Here is a 17,353-nt window from a genome sequence, read left to right as displayed (position 1 = left end):
AGTTCGCAATATTGAGTCGTTTTGACGTTGATGTCAAAACCGCTTATCCGGATATGTAACCCTTTTAAGGGTTTGAATCAATTTTTTCTTTGGGTGACCTGATATTCTATTGCTGTTCCTTTAGAGATCTATACAGTGCATGCATGACCCACGTGCTGTACTTGATAAAGAAAGGTACATTTCACCTACACATTATTTTTATAAAATAAAAGTCTGGTTTTATCTAGACACCGTATAATACTGCATGGGACACCAGTCTCGTTCCCAGATGAAGACTGACAGTTTTAAGTTCTTTGAAAACGTATCACATATATTGAGTTAGTTGCTCGGCCAAAGGTAGGGGATTTTAAGGGCTTTTAACACAAAATTAAGCAGTTTTATTCTCCAAAATATAATTGAGATTGGCCCTTTACATGGCCGGTCACCTGGAATATGAAAATCTAATTATCATTCTTAATAAAGTTGTTTGCATCCCCTCGCTTGGCATGTCATTATATAAAAATAAATTGTGTCTATTTCATGTTTCAATGGAATTTAATTGGCCATTTACATACTGCTTCTGCAATTTTTATACATTCAACCGGAGTGCCAGTTACATAAAATTTCATGAAATATATCCAATATATCATTTATTATATAAAAACATGAACAGTATATTTTTAATTATCCAGCTTCAAAGACCTAAAATACAATTATTGATTTCGCTCTGCTTTAAACTTGGCTGTTTTTCATTTTTTCATTTCTTACGTCTATTTGATGGAAATATTGTGTGAACATATGTAACAGCAATAAAGAATGTAACAAACTATTTTAATGCAACGAATGTCATTTCTATTCAATTTTTCCTGGTGTTTTTTTTCAGGGGGGTAAAGAGGGGGGGGGTGTTCTGAAGGGTCGTGGGTGTTCTTAAGCAGTGTTTTTGATGACATCTGAGGTTGGTCGACGTATGCAAGAAAGTTGATTGTTATATGCAAAAGTCGAATTAAATTGTCATTTTGGTCATTTCACCCATGGGCCCCCCCATTTTGTTGTTCTTATCCGGGATAGAAGGGGCTATAGTGAAAGGAACACGTGTAGTAAATTCTTTGGAAATATAGCTGACATGTTAAATAGTCAAACTCTTTTTGTAATTGAAAACCCAAAGGCACACTTTCAAATATTTATGGCATAACTAATCATTTAAAGACTTGGGGAGGGGGGGCATTTTTAAATAAACCTGCTTGCAACTGGTCAATACGTGATGTCAAAATACTTGATCTGTCAAAGTACCGGTAAGATAGAGAAATAAAATGCCAAGAATGAATGGAGTTTGTGCTGACTGTTAATTTAAAGACCACATAAGATTAAAAATCTTAATTGAATGTACTTATAGCCAATGGTTACTATATCCATTTTACTGCAAGTTCAAACCAATCTGATTAAAATTAATTCAGCTATTGAGGTTTAAGTATCCGAAAGCCAAAAACTGTTTTTAAATTTTCAATTACAACCTTAATCCGGTTGATTGGCTGATGACGTCACAGGCACTACACATACTATATACATTATCTATACAATACACACCACCAGTTGACAAGTGTGTCGGTCCAATTAACATGTTACTGGCATAATCATAATCACCGAATTATCGTCTTGCGTTGTTATAGATTAGACAGTTGTGATTGGAACATTTTAAGGTGAATTTAAAATGCCGTATCATGCCGTTGATCCATTTAAGGTGCCATTGTTTAAAGAGGCCTCGTGACAACTGAAGAAGACCTAAGCAATTAGCGCATTTACCGGTAATTTGGATAACCCCGTAATACTTGATATTCCAAACTATTCTCTATATATTCATTACTAGCTATATCTTATAATAATAACCATTTCTATACACAAAGAACAACTTTTATCGTAACTCCATTTGGAATTCACAGCGAATATGGAATTTTCCAATGAGCATGCATAGATCGCCCTCATTTCTCAGTCAATCAACGTTGGGAATCTTTTTGCCATGTACGGTTCCATGCACTACGGGCGTAGTAACTGAGGTTAAACTTTGGCGCGAAAATTCCATGGGATTCATGGACATGAATATCAATTACACCTGATGCCGTTTGAAGAGTGATTAAACTGTCAATGCAATTGTAAAATACTTTTATTATAAAGAATATTTCATATCAAGTCAATTAAATGTTGTTTAAACGACAGCCAACAAATAATACGATGCTACTTGATTACAAAAACACAAAAATTAAATAATAATTAAAAACAACTGATGAGTAAAACTTAATTATTTTATACAATAAATATGTGTGTGTACGATTCTACCATTAGTTCATTTGTGGGTACTACGCACACGTTCCACCTAGAGTGATGTCTTTGATCTGGCCGGCGTAAAAAAGATAATTACCTAATCAGCATTCTTAAACCCACTAACAATCAATGCTAACACCGAGATGTAATTTATTTAATGACCCCTAAGTCTGTATAACTTTAGTCGGATTGATTAATTAATGACAGATATTAACGATACTACTTGTCATATTATTATCAATACACAAAGATAGTTAGATGACACTTCTCAATCTGTCTGTTATTCCATTTAGATGGTTACCAACAAAATTTATTTGTACTGTATATTGAGATATTTTTTCGCATTTCATTTTTACGGTCTATTTCCGAGTAATGAAGTCAAATCCGCCGTACGATGATAACGGATCGTCATTTACAAATCGCTTTTCAATCATGTTTGACTTTTATAATACAATTTGCATGACTACATCTTTTCACCTCTGTACTTTTTTACTCGGGGAAATTAGAACCACAATACTCTTTTGACGAAAATGTATCTCTAATCAATTGGACTGCAAACGATGTTAGAGGGTATTAAAATTGCTGTCATGAGAAACAAATTCTAAATTGAATCTTAAACTAAAATGAATTACAAAACAAATTATTCCGTAGTCAATTGTTTTATTTAATTAAGGAACTAAGGAGGATTAAGGAACCAGTCAGGCGTTAAGGAGTACACACGTCGGCTGTATATAGGTAATTAAGGAATAAACATTCCGAATATGCATTTGGTCACTGTGACGTCACTGGCGTCTGAGGGGATTAAGAGTGTTTTCGATAATTGGCAAAGTCGTTTTTACGCGAGGTCTATTTTTACGACTTTGAGTGAAGATAACTGAATTAATTTCAATCAGATAGGTGTGAACTTGCCGTAAAGTGGATATAGTAACCATTGGCTACACGTATCTCAAAGTTTCCAGGCCCATCTTATGTGCACTTTAAAAGCTATAATACTAGTAATTTAGACCTGTGTCACAAAGTCATCCTGTATAAAAATTTATCAAATGTGAATAAATTTGTTAACTAACCGTGTTTTTGGTTGGCGCGACCGCACGTAACCAATTAGTATCGTCCACAACCTTGATATACCATACTTTTACACTGTTTGCGTACAAGTGGCGGTCAAATATTGAAAGGAACCAAGATCTTTGGGTTATAAACATGTATTTCAAGTTTCATCAAAATCGGATCAAAATTATGAGCTCTAGAGGGTCCACAACCTTGATATGCCATACTTTTACATTGTTTGTGTACGAGGGGCGACCATTTTGTCCGGCAGTTTTAGTCCGTTTTTCACGAAATTCGAACTCAAACGTCATTAAGGTGTAACGGTGATATATTCAAACATTTTTTGAAATCGGAATAAAATTGTCACCTTCATAGGGTCCACAAGCTAAAAACGTGATTTTTCGTACAATCAGGGGACATAATTCAGAAAGTTACGATCTGATATGTGCGAATATCAAAAGCAACCAAGATCTTTGGGTTACAAACATGCATTTCAAGTTTCATCAAAATTGGATCAAATTGGTGACCTCTAGAGGGTCCACAACCTTGATATACCATATTTTGACACTGCTTGCGTTCGAGGGGCAGCCATTTTGTCAGGCAGTTTTGGTCAGATTTTTACGAAATTCGAACTCAATCTTCATTAAGGTATAACGGTGATATATTCAAACGTTTTTTTAAATCGGAATAAAACGTGATTTTTCGTACAATCAGGGGCCATAATTCAGGAAGTTACGGTCCGATATGCACAAATATCGAAAGGAACCAAGATCTTCGGGTTATAAACTTACATTTCAATATACAACAAAATCAGATAAAAATTGTGACCTCTATAGGGTCCACAAGCTAAAAACGTGATTTTTCGTACAATCTGGGGCCATAATGCATGAAGTGACAGACCTATACATGCCAATATCGAAAGCAAACGAGATCGTAGGGAGATAAACCTATATTTCAAGTTTGGTTGAAATCAGATAAAAATTGTGACCTGTAGAGCGTCCACAAACAATTGTGGATGGACAGGGTTACTGGTATCAAGTTACACCAGAGGTTGAATATGACAACTGAATGATATATACCCACTTGGCTATATTTGCCTTGATGTTTCTAATGTGAATTAACCCAATTATCTCCAGCATAGAACACATAAACCTCTACTGACTGATTCAAGGGCATTTCCCCAACCAAGTCAGTGCTAAAAAGTATATTTCAGCTTGAGACAGCGCAAGATCGACAATCACATAAACATCACGCCACATTATTTATATCCCAGAAATACTTACCATAGGTGCTCTTATTCCATCATTAGGTTCCTGTGTTTTAATATTACCCTCAGATTGTGACAAGGACTTGAGATCTAAACCTGCACAAAAATACCCACCTAAAATCACAAAAGATAGGCCAGTAGCTGACATCGAATATCTTGCCACCTTTGCTTCATCAAAAAGCAATTTAACATTTTAGTGAAAGAATGTGTTCATTATAGCTTTCTCATTCCAAAAATCAAAGTTCTTAGAGAAATACCTCACAGTCTTGATAAAATCTGCTTTTAATTTCGCGCTACATATCTCCGCCCAATCAACAAAATGGAGTGTTTTGAGAGGTTCCTTGTTGACTAAAATGGTCATGTGACATGATTCAACCAAAGGGGCGCTTCATAGCAATAAAAGTGGCAGCCTCCATAACGGACAAAGTAAGGGACAAAGCATAGGAAAATTCCCCAAATCTAAAGAAGTAATGTATTATTCACGTGGAATCAAGTTAGTTCAAGGTTTACAGGTCTTGAATACATTCAGATAGGAAAAATTTAGGACCATTGCTGCAGAGTGGCTGTAAAGAGAAAGAAATGAAAGGGTTATAGCTGTGATTCCAGATGATGGTGAATCTAGGACGAATTTGAAAATAATATCAGGGATAAATGGTTTCACTCGATTCGCTAACAGAAGAGATACGAAAAGAGGTTTTGATTAGTAGGATCAGTATTTCATGAAATGATTACAGTTGGAAGGACCAGAAGCAATTTGCCAAAGTAAGTTAAAGCTAGGCCTAGTTGAAAAATAATGTTTAGAAAGTTTGTTAATCTACATTTGTTCCTTATTATTTTCTTTCGATAAATGAGTTCCCGCGTGCAAATTGACAGTGCACATTTGATATTTCGAGGTAGTTATACATATATAAAAGGAGGCAGATTAACAGCTTGCCAGGCAAATTGCTCACATTGCACAGCTAACCATAGAATATATATAAACTTGTGTTTGTACAATAATTGTATTGATTGGACAATAAATTCCATTTTATTTATTCATTAATACATCCACCTTCCATTTATTTCAGAACTGACACTTACAGATCATCCAGTTACTTCATTCACCATTACATAATTTAAAAGTGAAAGGTTATTTGTTGATATATTTTACCAGCAGAAAATATGATGGATAAATTACCAACCTCATCTACTGGATACAAACAATACTGACACATCACATGTTATTTGAGGAACTGAATCCAACAAGAACTTTGTATAATTAATGCTATTTCCTGATGGATGGAGATTAAATTCTACTTTAGACTGTGATATTATAGTGACAGTGACTCATTTTTGCATTATATAGTTTTAATTTGTGTTTTTATGTTCACATTTTGTGTACTCTACATGTATGTTTTATATAAAATACTGTCTATTATGTTGTTAATGACAATGTGTAAATGTGTTCAGCAATGTGTAAAAAATAGATTGGACTATCGAAGAGACGAAAAATGTCTACTTCATTGTCGCTTTACATGTTAATCATGAACATCGAGCAAATTTAGAATTTTGATACTTCTACCTAGCAACCATCATTATGACGTTGGTTGGTGTCACCACCTTGTGCTCAATTTGGTGATTGACCACCTGATCGGGATCATTATGTTGACTGACACAAACAACTCGCTCTTCGTCAGGTTGAATGGTTTTGGCAGAGTGTTAAAATTTAAAACATATATATATATATATATATATATATAAAGAGAGAGAGAGATGTGGTTTAACGTCCACTCGATCATTTCGGGACTAACATATGGTTCAATTTTATTTCAATGATTTGCTAGCGCGTAGGGTCTAGCAGCAGGAGGATAACAGAGGACACAGAGAAAACCCATGAGGTTGGACAGGCGACCCTATTCCTTATCATGTACAACCGGTGAATCGATGCTGAAATTGAAAACAACATCGAACGTGATATGGTTGGCAAATACTATTTCAAACCAAGCAGGATAATGAAGACAAGCAGACGTATGGAAGCCGATAGGTACTCTTTAGCTCCTTCGGGACTTCATGTGCCAAGCTGTGTAATCGCTATGAGGAAATTTTGCCTGTACAGTGGCACTACGACCTACTCTTATTTGGAATACTTTTATGTGACGCACCAGTGGATCTCCTGGTTAGTGAGGCAGCACCTTACTGCCTGAGTGGCGGGATGTAGAATATTTTGTTGGGGGTGGGGTGGGGGGATCCCTCAACAGATCTCACAAGTTTACGAAATTGGGTCACAATTTCTATCAGCTAATCCACCAGTATACATATTTTATCATCTATACTAATATTTGTGACTGTTGTTGGTCTGTCTGTTTGTCTGTCTGTCTGTTCGGGGTTGGCGGCTACACTAGGTCTGCCCCGAGTCTGAAATTTGGGGTATAGGGGTAGCTCGGACCGGGGAGTAACATAGGCCAGGTGGCGTTAGTCTACCACTTCTGGTTTCAGAGTTATGACCCCTGAGCGAAGCCGGGTATCCTGCTAGTAGTTTATAAGAGATAAAATTGTGACTAGTTTCATTCATATTTTACTCTTCAGACTGATTGAACTTACATTGCGTGGTTTTATTTATCTTAAAATGTTTCCACATGTTATAGTTTGTTTACATATTAACGATTGGCTAATTAAAGACATGTGACCAGTACCTACATCCAAATATGGTTTAAAGATTAAGATTCTGCAGTAAAATAAAAATACTACGGGGTTAGAACCTAGGAACTATCTATATTTTTATTCAGTATATATATTTCTATTAGTCAAAGCAAAGTTCTTTTGAAATTCCTGATGCTGGAGCAAAATGTTTCTTCTGATAACATTATTTAGTACCAGGTACTGGCCTAAGAAAAATGGGGTTAATTGTTAACCATACCATAATGAAGATGAGCATACGCCATGCAGTGTAGTGGAGACTAAAGCTTAAAGCACTTATTGTGGTACTTTCAGCGACTGACCAACAACGTTCATCTGTGCAATTCAATCCTGACTGATTGGGATGGTTCTTTAATGTCCATAAAGATAGGTTGCCAGGCAACGAAACATACGCCCACAGCAGCTAAATCGTCTGGGCAGTCAACAAGACGTCGCATATTTTTACTTCTTTCGGTAATGAAACATTTATAATACACTAAAATCTGATTAAGAGTAACAACTCATGAAGTAATTATCAGAAAACCATTAGAATTTGTTTGGTTTTTATAAAGTTCTGCCCCATGCTAACGTTATATATACAAAACTTTTAATATCAAGTCATAAAAATTCATTGAAAATCAATATACTTGTTCGTCTCAAGCTCTTAAACTCTGTGTATCAATCTGAAGTCAATTGGATGATAACTTTAGCCTCTAGAGCGTCACAAAATTTTTCAAAGTGATCAAGGGCCATAACTGTGACAGTAATTATCGAAAATCACTGACCAGCGGCTGCCAGGCAGGATACGCCCACATTTTCGAGAGATGGATAGAGAACAAGCTAACAAGAAAGTGATTTTTCCTACAATCAAGGGCCATACTTCAGGAAATTACAATTCGTTATGCGCAAATATCAAAAGGAACTGAGATCTTTGTGTTATAATCTTACATTTCAAGTTTCAACAAAATCGGATAAAAATTGTGACCTCTATAGGGTCCACAACCTTGATATACCATATTTTTACGGTATTTGATAAAGAACGGCAGCCATTTTGTCTGTCAATTTTGGAGCGATTTTCACAAAATTCGAACTCAGCTATCCGATACGCGCGAATATCGAAAAGGAACCGAGATCTTTGGGTTATAAACTTACATTTCAAGTTTCAACAAAATGGGATAAAAATTGTGACCTCTATAGTGTCCACAACCTTGATATACCATATTTTTACGCTATTTGAGAACGAACGGCGGCCATTTTGTCTGTCAATTTTAGGCCGATTTTCACGAAATTCGAACTCAGCCATCCTTCGGGTGTAACGGTGATATAATAATACAGTTTTTTAAATCGGATAAAAATTATGACCTCTATAGGGTCCACAAGCTAAAATTGCGATTTTTGGTACAATCAGGGGTCATCATTCAGAAAGTTACGGTCCGATATGCGCGAATATCGACAGGAACAAAGATCTTTGGGATATAAACTTACATTTCAAGTTTCAACAAAATCGGATAAAAATTGTGACCTCTATAGTGTCCACAACCTTTAAAAACCATATCTTTACACTATTTGAGAATGAACGGCGGCCATTTTGTCTGTCAATTTTGGGCCAATTTTCACGAAATTCAAACTCAGCCATCCTTAGGGTGTAACGGTGATATAATCATATTTTTTTTTAAATCGTAAAAAAATTATGACCTCTACAAGCTAAAAGCGCAATTTTTGGTACAATCAGGGGCCATAATTCAGGAAGTTACTATCCGATATGCGCGAATATCGAAAGGAACCGAGATCTTTGGATTATCAACTTAGATTTCAAGTTTCAACAAAATCGGATAAAAATTGTGACCTCTATAGTGTCCACAAGCTAAAAACGTGAATTTTCGTACAAACAGGGGCCATAATCCATGAAGTTTTGATCCAATACATGCCAATATCGAAAGGAACCAAGATCTTTTGGAGATAAACCTATTTCGTCAAAATCGGATAAGAATTGTGACCTGTAGTGTGTCCACAAACAAATTGTGGACGGACAGGGGTGACGGCATAATACGTCCACATGAAAATGTGGGCGTATAAAAATGAATAGACTTCTTTGTCTTATGACCTTAAACACTGTGTATAAATTTAAAGTCAATCGGATATTGACTTTAGCCTCTAGAGCGTCCACAAGATTTTTCAAAGTGATCAAGGGCCATAACTCTGGCAGTTAATATTGAAAATCGCTGAAAATCAATCGGCTTCTTCATTTCATGGCCTTAAATACTGTATATAAATTTAAAGTCAATCGGATATTAACTTTAGCCTCTAGAGTGTCCACAAGCAATTGTGGACCGACGGACGGGGTGCGACGACAATATACGATCAAATTTCAATGTGGGCGTATAAATAAGACATTTTATCCTGGTATTCTATAACACAACTTCAAATGGAAAAGATATTACCAGGTAACATTAATGTAGCACCAAATTCTGTAGAAAATAATAGGCCTACATTTTTGTTCTTTAGATCGGGTATCAGTAATGAAATAGGCATATAGCATCTCTCACATCATCAATAATGTTAAAATTACCTTTTCCATATAAAACAGCCACTCTTGCATTTTCATCTTTTTCAAAGTCTTGGAAAGCTTCAATAAGCTGTTTAGCTGTGAATGGATCAACAGCATTTCTCTTCTCTGGGTTATTTAATCCAATTAATGAAACATGACCCAATTTACCAATATCTAAATTACCTGAATTACACAAAAAAAAATCAAAAGAATCATTTTACAAATTAAAAAGGTCATATCAATTTTACAATTGCTGTATCTGCAAACATAATAAAGAGGTATAAACACTTTGTGATCATCACCAGTGGGTAAAAAAAAAGATTTCAACTAAATGTGATTTGTCTATATATACAGCAGGTTTATGGCGCTGAATCGTTGTCATATTAAGAGAAAATATCATATTGAAAATTACAAAGTCAAAAATGGCCATTTTCGAGATTTTTCACTTGTAAGTATCACATGACACAAAATCACTCGGGAAAAAATTAACAGTATAAAACCTATATAGCTAGTTATGATTTTCTAACTCAATACTTTTCGCTTTTGCAAATTCACAGTAACTTTTTTATCTTTGCATTTTCAACTATCAGATTTTCTCCATTGCAATTTCTCCAATCTAACTGACCATATAAGGAAAGGGGCATATTTTCAAGTTCAGCCGAGGTTGACATCATAACTCATTTTTTTTCTTACTGTCTGGACTAAAATTGATACATTCAGAGCTCTTTGGTTAGCCGAGTGAATAGTAAATGCAGGAGGACAGCATCACACATAAACAATCAACGACACACAAGACAAAGCAGTGGAAACGACACACAATATAGGCTACACATATATTTCAAACAATAAACAACAAACGTATATATATATCAAATCAAATGGAATGGATCCTCTGGGGGGGGGGGGGTGGAGGGAGGCTAGCCGTAAGCATCTACTGTGCTGTACGGGGGTGGGGGAGGGGGGCTAGCCGTAAGCATCTACTGAGCATTGGTTGATTTATTATATTTAAAAAAATATCTAATGTAATATGTTACTTGTAGCGGTGTACTTTATTTGAAGTACTAGTATGTAAACATGCATTTGGATTGAAGACCACATAAAACTCATTATCTAATGTAATATGTTACTTGTAGGTAATTAATTAACTTTAGGTACCATAGCGGTGTACTTTATTTGAAGTACTAGTATGTAAACATGCATTTTGATTGAAGACCACATAAAACTCATTATGGCTATATATAATGGCTACCGGATAATTGTTAAAAAAATTTTGCTTTGAAAAAGTATAAATAAACCTCTGCTAATGAATACCATCGGCTGCCAGGCAGGATACGCTCACATTTTGCAAGAGATGGATAGAGAACAAGCTAAAAACAAACAGGATTTTTTGTACAATCAGGGGCAATAATCCAGAAAGTTATAGTCTGAAATGCGCAAATATCAAAAGGGACTGAGATCTTTGGGATATAAAGATGTTTTAAGTTTCATCAGAATCGGATAAAAATTGTGACCTATAGAGGTTCCACAACCTTCGTATTGCATACTTTTACACAATTTGCGTACAAAGAGCGGCCATTTTGTTGGGCAGTTTCATTTCGATTTTCCCAAAATTCGAATTCAACCTTCATTATGGTGGAATGGTAAAATATTTAAACGGTTTTTAAAATCGAAAAAAAAAATTGTGACCTCTAGAGAATCCGCAAGCTAAAAATGCCTTTTCTCGAAAAATCAGGGGCCATAATCCAGGAAGTTAAGTTCGGGTATCCGTGATTATCAAATGGATCCAAGATCTTAGTGTGTAATGGTGATATATACACACATTTTTTTTAAATCAGACAAAAATTCTGACCTCTACAGGGACCACAAGCTAAAAACGTGATTTTTTGTTCAATCAAGGGCCATAATTCAGGAATTTACGATCCGACATGCGCAGATATTGGAAAGAACCAAGATCTATGGGTTATAAACTTACATTTCAAGTTTCATCAAAATCAGAAGAAAATTGTGACCTCAAGAAGATCCAAAACATTCATATACCATATTTTTACGCTAATTGTGTACAAGGGGTGGCCATTTTGTCAGGCAGTTTTGGTCTGATTTTCACGAAATACGAAGTCAACCAAAATTACGGTGTAACAGTGATATATTTGAATGTTTTTTTTTAAATCGGATAATAATTGTGACATCTAGAGGAACCTCAAGCTAAAAACGTGATTTTTCGTACAATCAGGGGCCATAATTCAGGAAGTTAATATCCGATATGCGCGAATATAGAAAGCAACCATGATCTTTGGGTTATAAACTTACATTTCAAGTTTCATCAAAATCAAAAGACCTCTAGAGGGTCCACAACATTGATATACCATATTTTTACGCTATTTGAGTACGAGGGGCGGCCATTTTGTCTGTCAGTTTTGGTCCGATTTTTACGAAATTAGAACTCAACCATCCTTAGGGTGTAACAGTGATATATTCAAACGTTTTTTTAAATCGGATAAAAATTATGACCACTATAGGGTTCACAAGCTAAAAAACATGATTTTTCGTACAATCAGAGGCCATAATTCAGGAAGTTACTATCCGTTATGCGCGGATATCGAAAGGAACCGAGATCTTTGGGTTATAAACTTACATTTCAAGTTCATCAAAATCGGATAAAAATTGTAACCTCCATTGGGTCCACAACCTTGATATACCATATTTTTACGCTATTTGAGAACGAGGGGCGGCCATTTTGTCTGTTAGTTTTGGCCTGATTTTCATGAATTTCTAACTCGGCCATCCTTAGGGTGTAACGGTGATATACTACAAAGTTTTTTTAAATCGGATAAAAATTATGACCTCTATAGGGTGCACAAGCTAAAAACGTGATTTTTCGTACAATCAGGGGCCATAATTCAGGAAGTTACAGTCCGATATGCGCGAACATCAAACAGAACAAAGATCTTTGCGTAATATACTTACATTTCAAGTTTCATCAAAATCAGATAAAAATTGTGACCTCTAGAGTGTCCACAAGCTAAAAACGTGATTTTTCATACAATCAGGGGCCATAATCCATGATGCTACGTTCCGATACATGCCAATATCGAAAGTAACTGAGATCTCAGGGAGATAAAGCTATATTTCAAGTTTCGTTGAAATCGGATAAAAATTGTGACCTGTAGAGCGTCCACAAACAAATTGTGGATGGACGTCCGGACGGACGGACAAACAAACAAGGGCGAGGACAATATACGTCCACACGAAAATGTGGGCGTATAAAAATGATTTACTTTCATATTTGATGGCAACCACATAATCCATTAGATTTCAATATTGACTGTGACCAGGTAGGCCCTGCTGCATGTGTTGCAATCCCAACTACTGTACCTTAATATGTTGATTGATTAAAAAGGTAAATTAAAATATTCTGTGAAACCAACCCAGCGATAACAATAATGCGCACCTCTCATTTCAGGGATTTTTTATTGTCCCCCGCCTGTCAAAGAAAGCAGGGGACTATTAAAATGGGTTCGTCCGTCCGTCTGTCTCTCTTTCTAATTGAGCTAGAATGTTCAAACTTGGTGTAGGTGTTTATTAGGTGAATGCCTTGATGGAGGTCGAAGATGAGAATTTTCTGCTTACGGTAAGCAGAGATAAGCAGTTTGATTGGTTGATGCTTTGGGACACGATAACTTTAGTTTTAATTAAGTGAGAGTGAGGACACTTGGTGTATAGCTTTATTACATCAATACCTTGACTAAATTCGATAATGAACAGTTTTTGCTGAGACACAATAACTCTCCTTCTAATTGAGGTAGAATGTTCAAACTTGGTGTAGGTGTCTATTAGGTGAATGTTTAAACTTGATGTAGATGTTCATTAGGTGAATGTTTAAACTTGATGTAGTTGTTCATTAGGTGAATGTCTTGACTGAGTTCAATGATTAACATTTCGAGCTGACGCTAAGCAGAGCTAATCGATTTCATTTGTCGATGGTTTGGGACAAGATAATCTTGATTCTATCTGATAGAGATTGGTGAAACTTAGTGTATGGTTTGATTGCTCAAGACTTTTGAAAAATGTGCGATTAATTAATATGTATACTCTTTTTATTTTGGGATTTCGGCAAGGGACATCAGCCTCACTGTTGGCTTGTTTTTTTTAAATTTTCCACAATTACAGAGCTTTCTTTAATGGTAGAAACATGATACTCTCTATCATGTCCTAATTGTCTTGTTTGCAAATTTATTCTTCATCTAGTCGTTTGGATGGGACGAAAAAATGGAGCTCCCGTGTATACATTGGCATGCAATGATATAATGCAATGATGCAATGATTTGTATATATTTTGCTGTGGTTTTCAGCGAAACCTCATTAACAATATTTTTCTCTGAGCAGACACTGACTTTTTGGGAATTTATAAATATGTCAAAGTGACAATTGCATTTTTTTTAAGTCATATGTTAAAATCTATACACAGTCCTACATTGTTAAAGAATAATCCTATCATTAATCCTATAATTCACTAGTGTCAGTTGAGAAATTGACAAGAAACATCATTTTCCTGTTTAAAGTAAAACGTTTGATATTGACTTTTCCAAGTACCGTGGGTGGTAAGAAAATATTTCAAATTTTTATGTGAATGTCTTATTATTAAGTGCTAAAATAAATCCAAATGATTGTATAATAGTTAAAGAAATGTTTATATTTTGAATTTCTCAGAAAATATGAAAATGTCGCTTTACTATAAAATTAAATCTATATGGTGAGAGTGTGATAATTCTTCTTAAAGTAATTTAGAATTATTTTCATTACCTAGTGTGAAAATGTTTTAGACCAATCCAACCATTCATTCATTTGGGTTTCTGATCTTTATTCAATTTGGAACACTAAATATACACAACAAAAAGAATTGAAAGGATTGATCGAGGTTTAATTTTTCAATGAAACTTACAGATAAGTTTCATTGAAATCGGTTGGTAATTGCGGTCTGTAGCCGTGCCACATGAAATGAGTGGTAACCTGATATCTCAGAAACCGCTAACCGGAAGTGGTCGAAATTTTGGCTACTCTGAGATATTACTAATGTTATCATATTCTGTAAGTTTCCTGCATATCGGTTCATAATTGCGGTCTGTAGCCGTGCCACATGAAATGTGTGGTAACCCCCATATCTCGGAAACCGCCAACCGGAAGTGGTCGAAAGTTTTCCTACTCAGAGATGTTATCAATGTTATCATAATTTGTAAGTTTCATTAAAATCGGTTAACAATTGCGGTCTGTAGTCGTAAGACTATTTTGAAATTCTTGTTTACCACATGTGGCAAATAGCCACTGCCTTTTTTCTATGGTTGGTTCAATATGATAGGATATGGGGGAATTTTGTTCAGACAAAGGTGTATCTGCCTTATCCTCATCAAATTCTAACTGTCAAGGATACTTCTTAACATGCATGCCAACATTTACAAGGCTTGACCTCAGTTTTGAGTTTAACTCGGCGCTATTGACACATACTGGATTCGAACCTTAAAATTGAGTGTAAATAAATGTGTGATATTCTAGTCGAGTGAAGTCCATTATGTGCGCTTTCTGCCGGGTAGACTAATCACCGCTTGCCTTCTGCAGCCACAGACATAGTGCCTTATAACTACATTTGGGGCAGAAACTGGTAGAAAAGGGGAAAACAAACTTCCAATCAAACATTGATTAGTTTAATCGTTCACATTTCCTGGTCAATAAATCGAAAGTAGACCAAATAAACGGGGAACAGAGCATGCAATGTCGTATAATTTTCCTGAATAAAGATGACATCCTATGAATGGGGCATAAATGGAATAAGTGTAACCTGTGCTAGCTCCAGATGTATAACTTCTAAATGAAAAGCGATTAAAAATATTGATTGTTGGCAGTGTTTTGCAAACATTACGGATGACGACTGCAGATGCCATTTTCACCTATCACCCGGCCTAAGTACCACGAGAATTTGCAGTCGAATATATCAGTCGATGGTCGATTAAAATTTAGGAATACATTCAAATTTCATAATTTATCATCGTTTTCGTCTATTTTTTTTTTGTTTTCCCTCAAATTCAAACTTGATTGTTAAAATTAAAACTTTATTGCATTTTTCCTTCAAACGATCCCTCTCTTTGCTAGTAAGGTCATCAACTAGGGTTAAGGGTCAACGAATGAGGTCATCGACTGAAATAATGCCATAAATCGCAGGACTTAATTCTAAAAAATAGCTTATTTTTAGTCTGTGCACTATGCATAAAACTGACGACAGCATAGTATTTAGTTGCTTGGAATTAAAACAACAATGTGGAGTGATTTATGGAGGACTATAGGCTAGCTAATTTTAGGAGACGATTGAAGAAAATAGTACCGGTAATGTAAAAACCTCGAATAAGTCGATGGCTTATTAAAATTTTGGAGAGAGAGAGAGAGAGAGAAATGGGGTTTAACGTCCATTCAACACAAATTAGGTCATTTCGGGACTAACACATGGTTCAATTTTATTTCAATAATTCGCTTGCGCGTAGGGGTCTTTAGCAGTGGGAGGAAACTGGAGGACCCGGAGAAAATTAACCCCCGAGGTTGGACAGGCGACCCTACTCCTTGTCACGTACAACCGGGGATTCGAAACTACGCCAGTTGACTCAATGACAGGCCTTATGATACAGCACGCACATGCTAACCATTCGCCCATCCAACCCCCCTAAAATTTTGGAATAGTTTGTACAAAATATAAGTTAAAAGAAAAAACGCACTAATTCCAATATCGTTTATCATTGCTTTTGTCTATTTTTTATGTTCCCTCATGTTCAAATTTGATTGTTCAAATTAAAACTTTAAGGTGTTATCTTAATAGTTATTGCCACCGCTGCTTAATAAAGTCATGCTTTACCTTTTCCCTCGTCATATAATATTGAGCGACAGATTTATTTGACTGGTTTATTCGACTGGATTATTTGAGGCAATATGAAAATGTCACTCACTAGATACCACATCCCCACACGCCCGCTCCCCCTCCACCCCACCCTCTTTCTACGGTCATATATAGGGACTCTATTCTTTTCGAGGTGGGGGGGGGGGCGAAAATATTAGTATCTACTTATGTACATGTATCACTTAAGACACCTGGTGAAAGACCTAGCCCCCCCCACCCATCCCCTGCACCCGGCTCCTTCAGCTATGGCTACTTAAGCATCTCCTAAATACCTTAATTATCAAACTACTTTTGCCCGCAACATAGGACTTGATACTAATATTATCGGCCCTCACCTAAAAAAGAATAAAGTATCCATATATGACCGCATGCAGAAAAGGGTGCTGGGTAGGGGCGTATGCGGATGAGGTTTTTGACTTCAGTCGATAAAATTAAGCTCAATATTAAGCAGCGGTGGCAGTGGACTAAGATAATATAAAGTAGCAAATCATACTCGTAGCTATAGCTGAAGGAGCCGGGGGCATGGGGTAGGGGCCGGGGGGGGGGGGGGGGCTTCCCAACTTGTTTCAAGTTCGACTTTACGGGAAAAAGTAGTTTGATAATTAAG

General features: G+C 35.9%; 1 protein-coding gene across 3 annotated transcripts in view; it reads right to left on the bottom strand.

The window, feature by feature from the left end:
• The window catches only part of LOC126813891 (enoyl-CoA hydratase EchA19), a 178,036-nt gene extending 162,258 nt beyond the window's left edge, over positions 1 to 15,778 (bottom strand). For all 3 annotated transcript variants that reach the window (XM_056102360.1, XM_050539181.2, XM_050539183.2), the window contains exons 1-3: positions 15,643 to 15,778; positions 9,834 to 9,995; positions 4,626 to 4,723 (exon numbers count right to left, since the gene is read on the bottom strand). In XM_056102360.1, coding sequence (XP_055958335.1) covers positions 4,626 to 4,723; positions 9,834 to 9,995; positions 15,643 to 15,745 — 363 coding nt within the window. In that variant the 5' untranslated portion in view covers positions 15,746 to 15,778. The remainder of the gene's footprint in view (positions 1 to 4,625; positions 4,724 to 9,833; positions 9,996 to 15,642) is intronic.
• Between the last annotated feature and the right edge of the window lie 1,575 nt (positions 15,779 to 17,353).

This window comes from Patella vulgata, chromosome 1 (genome assembly GCF_932274485.2).
Source record: "Patella vulgata chromosome 1, xgPatVulg1.2, whole genome shotgun sequence".
Taxonomy (NCBI): Eukaryota; Metazoa; Mollusca; class Gastropoda; family Patellidae; genus Patella; species Patella vulgata.
This window is presented reverse-complemented; position numbering and strand designations above follow the sequence as displayed.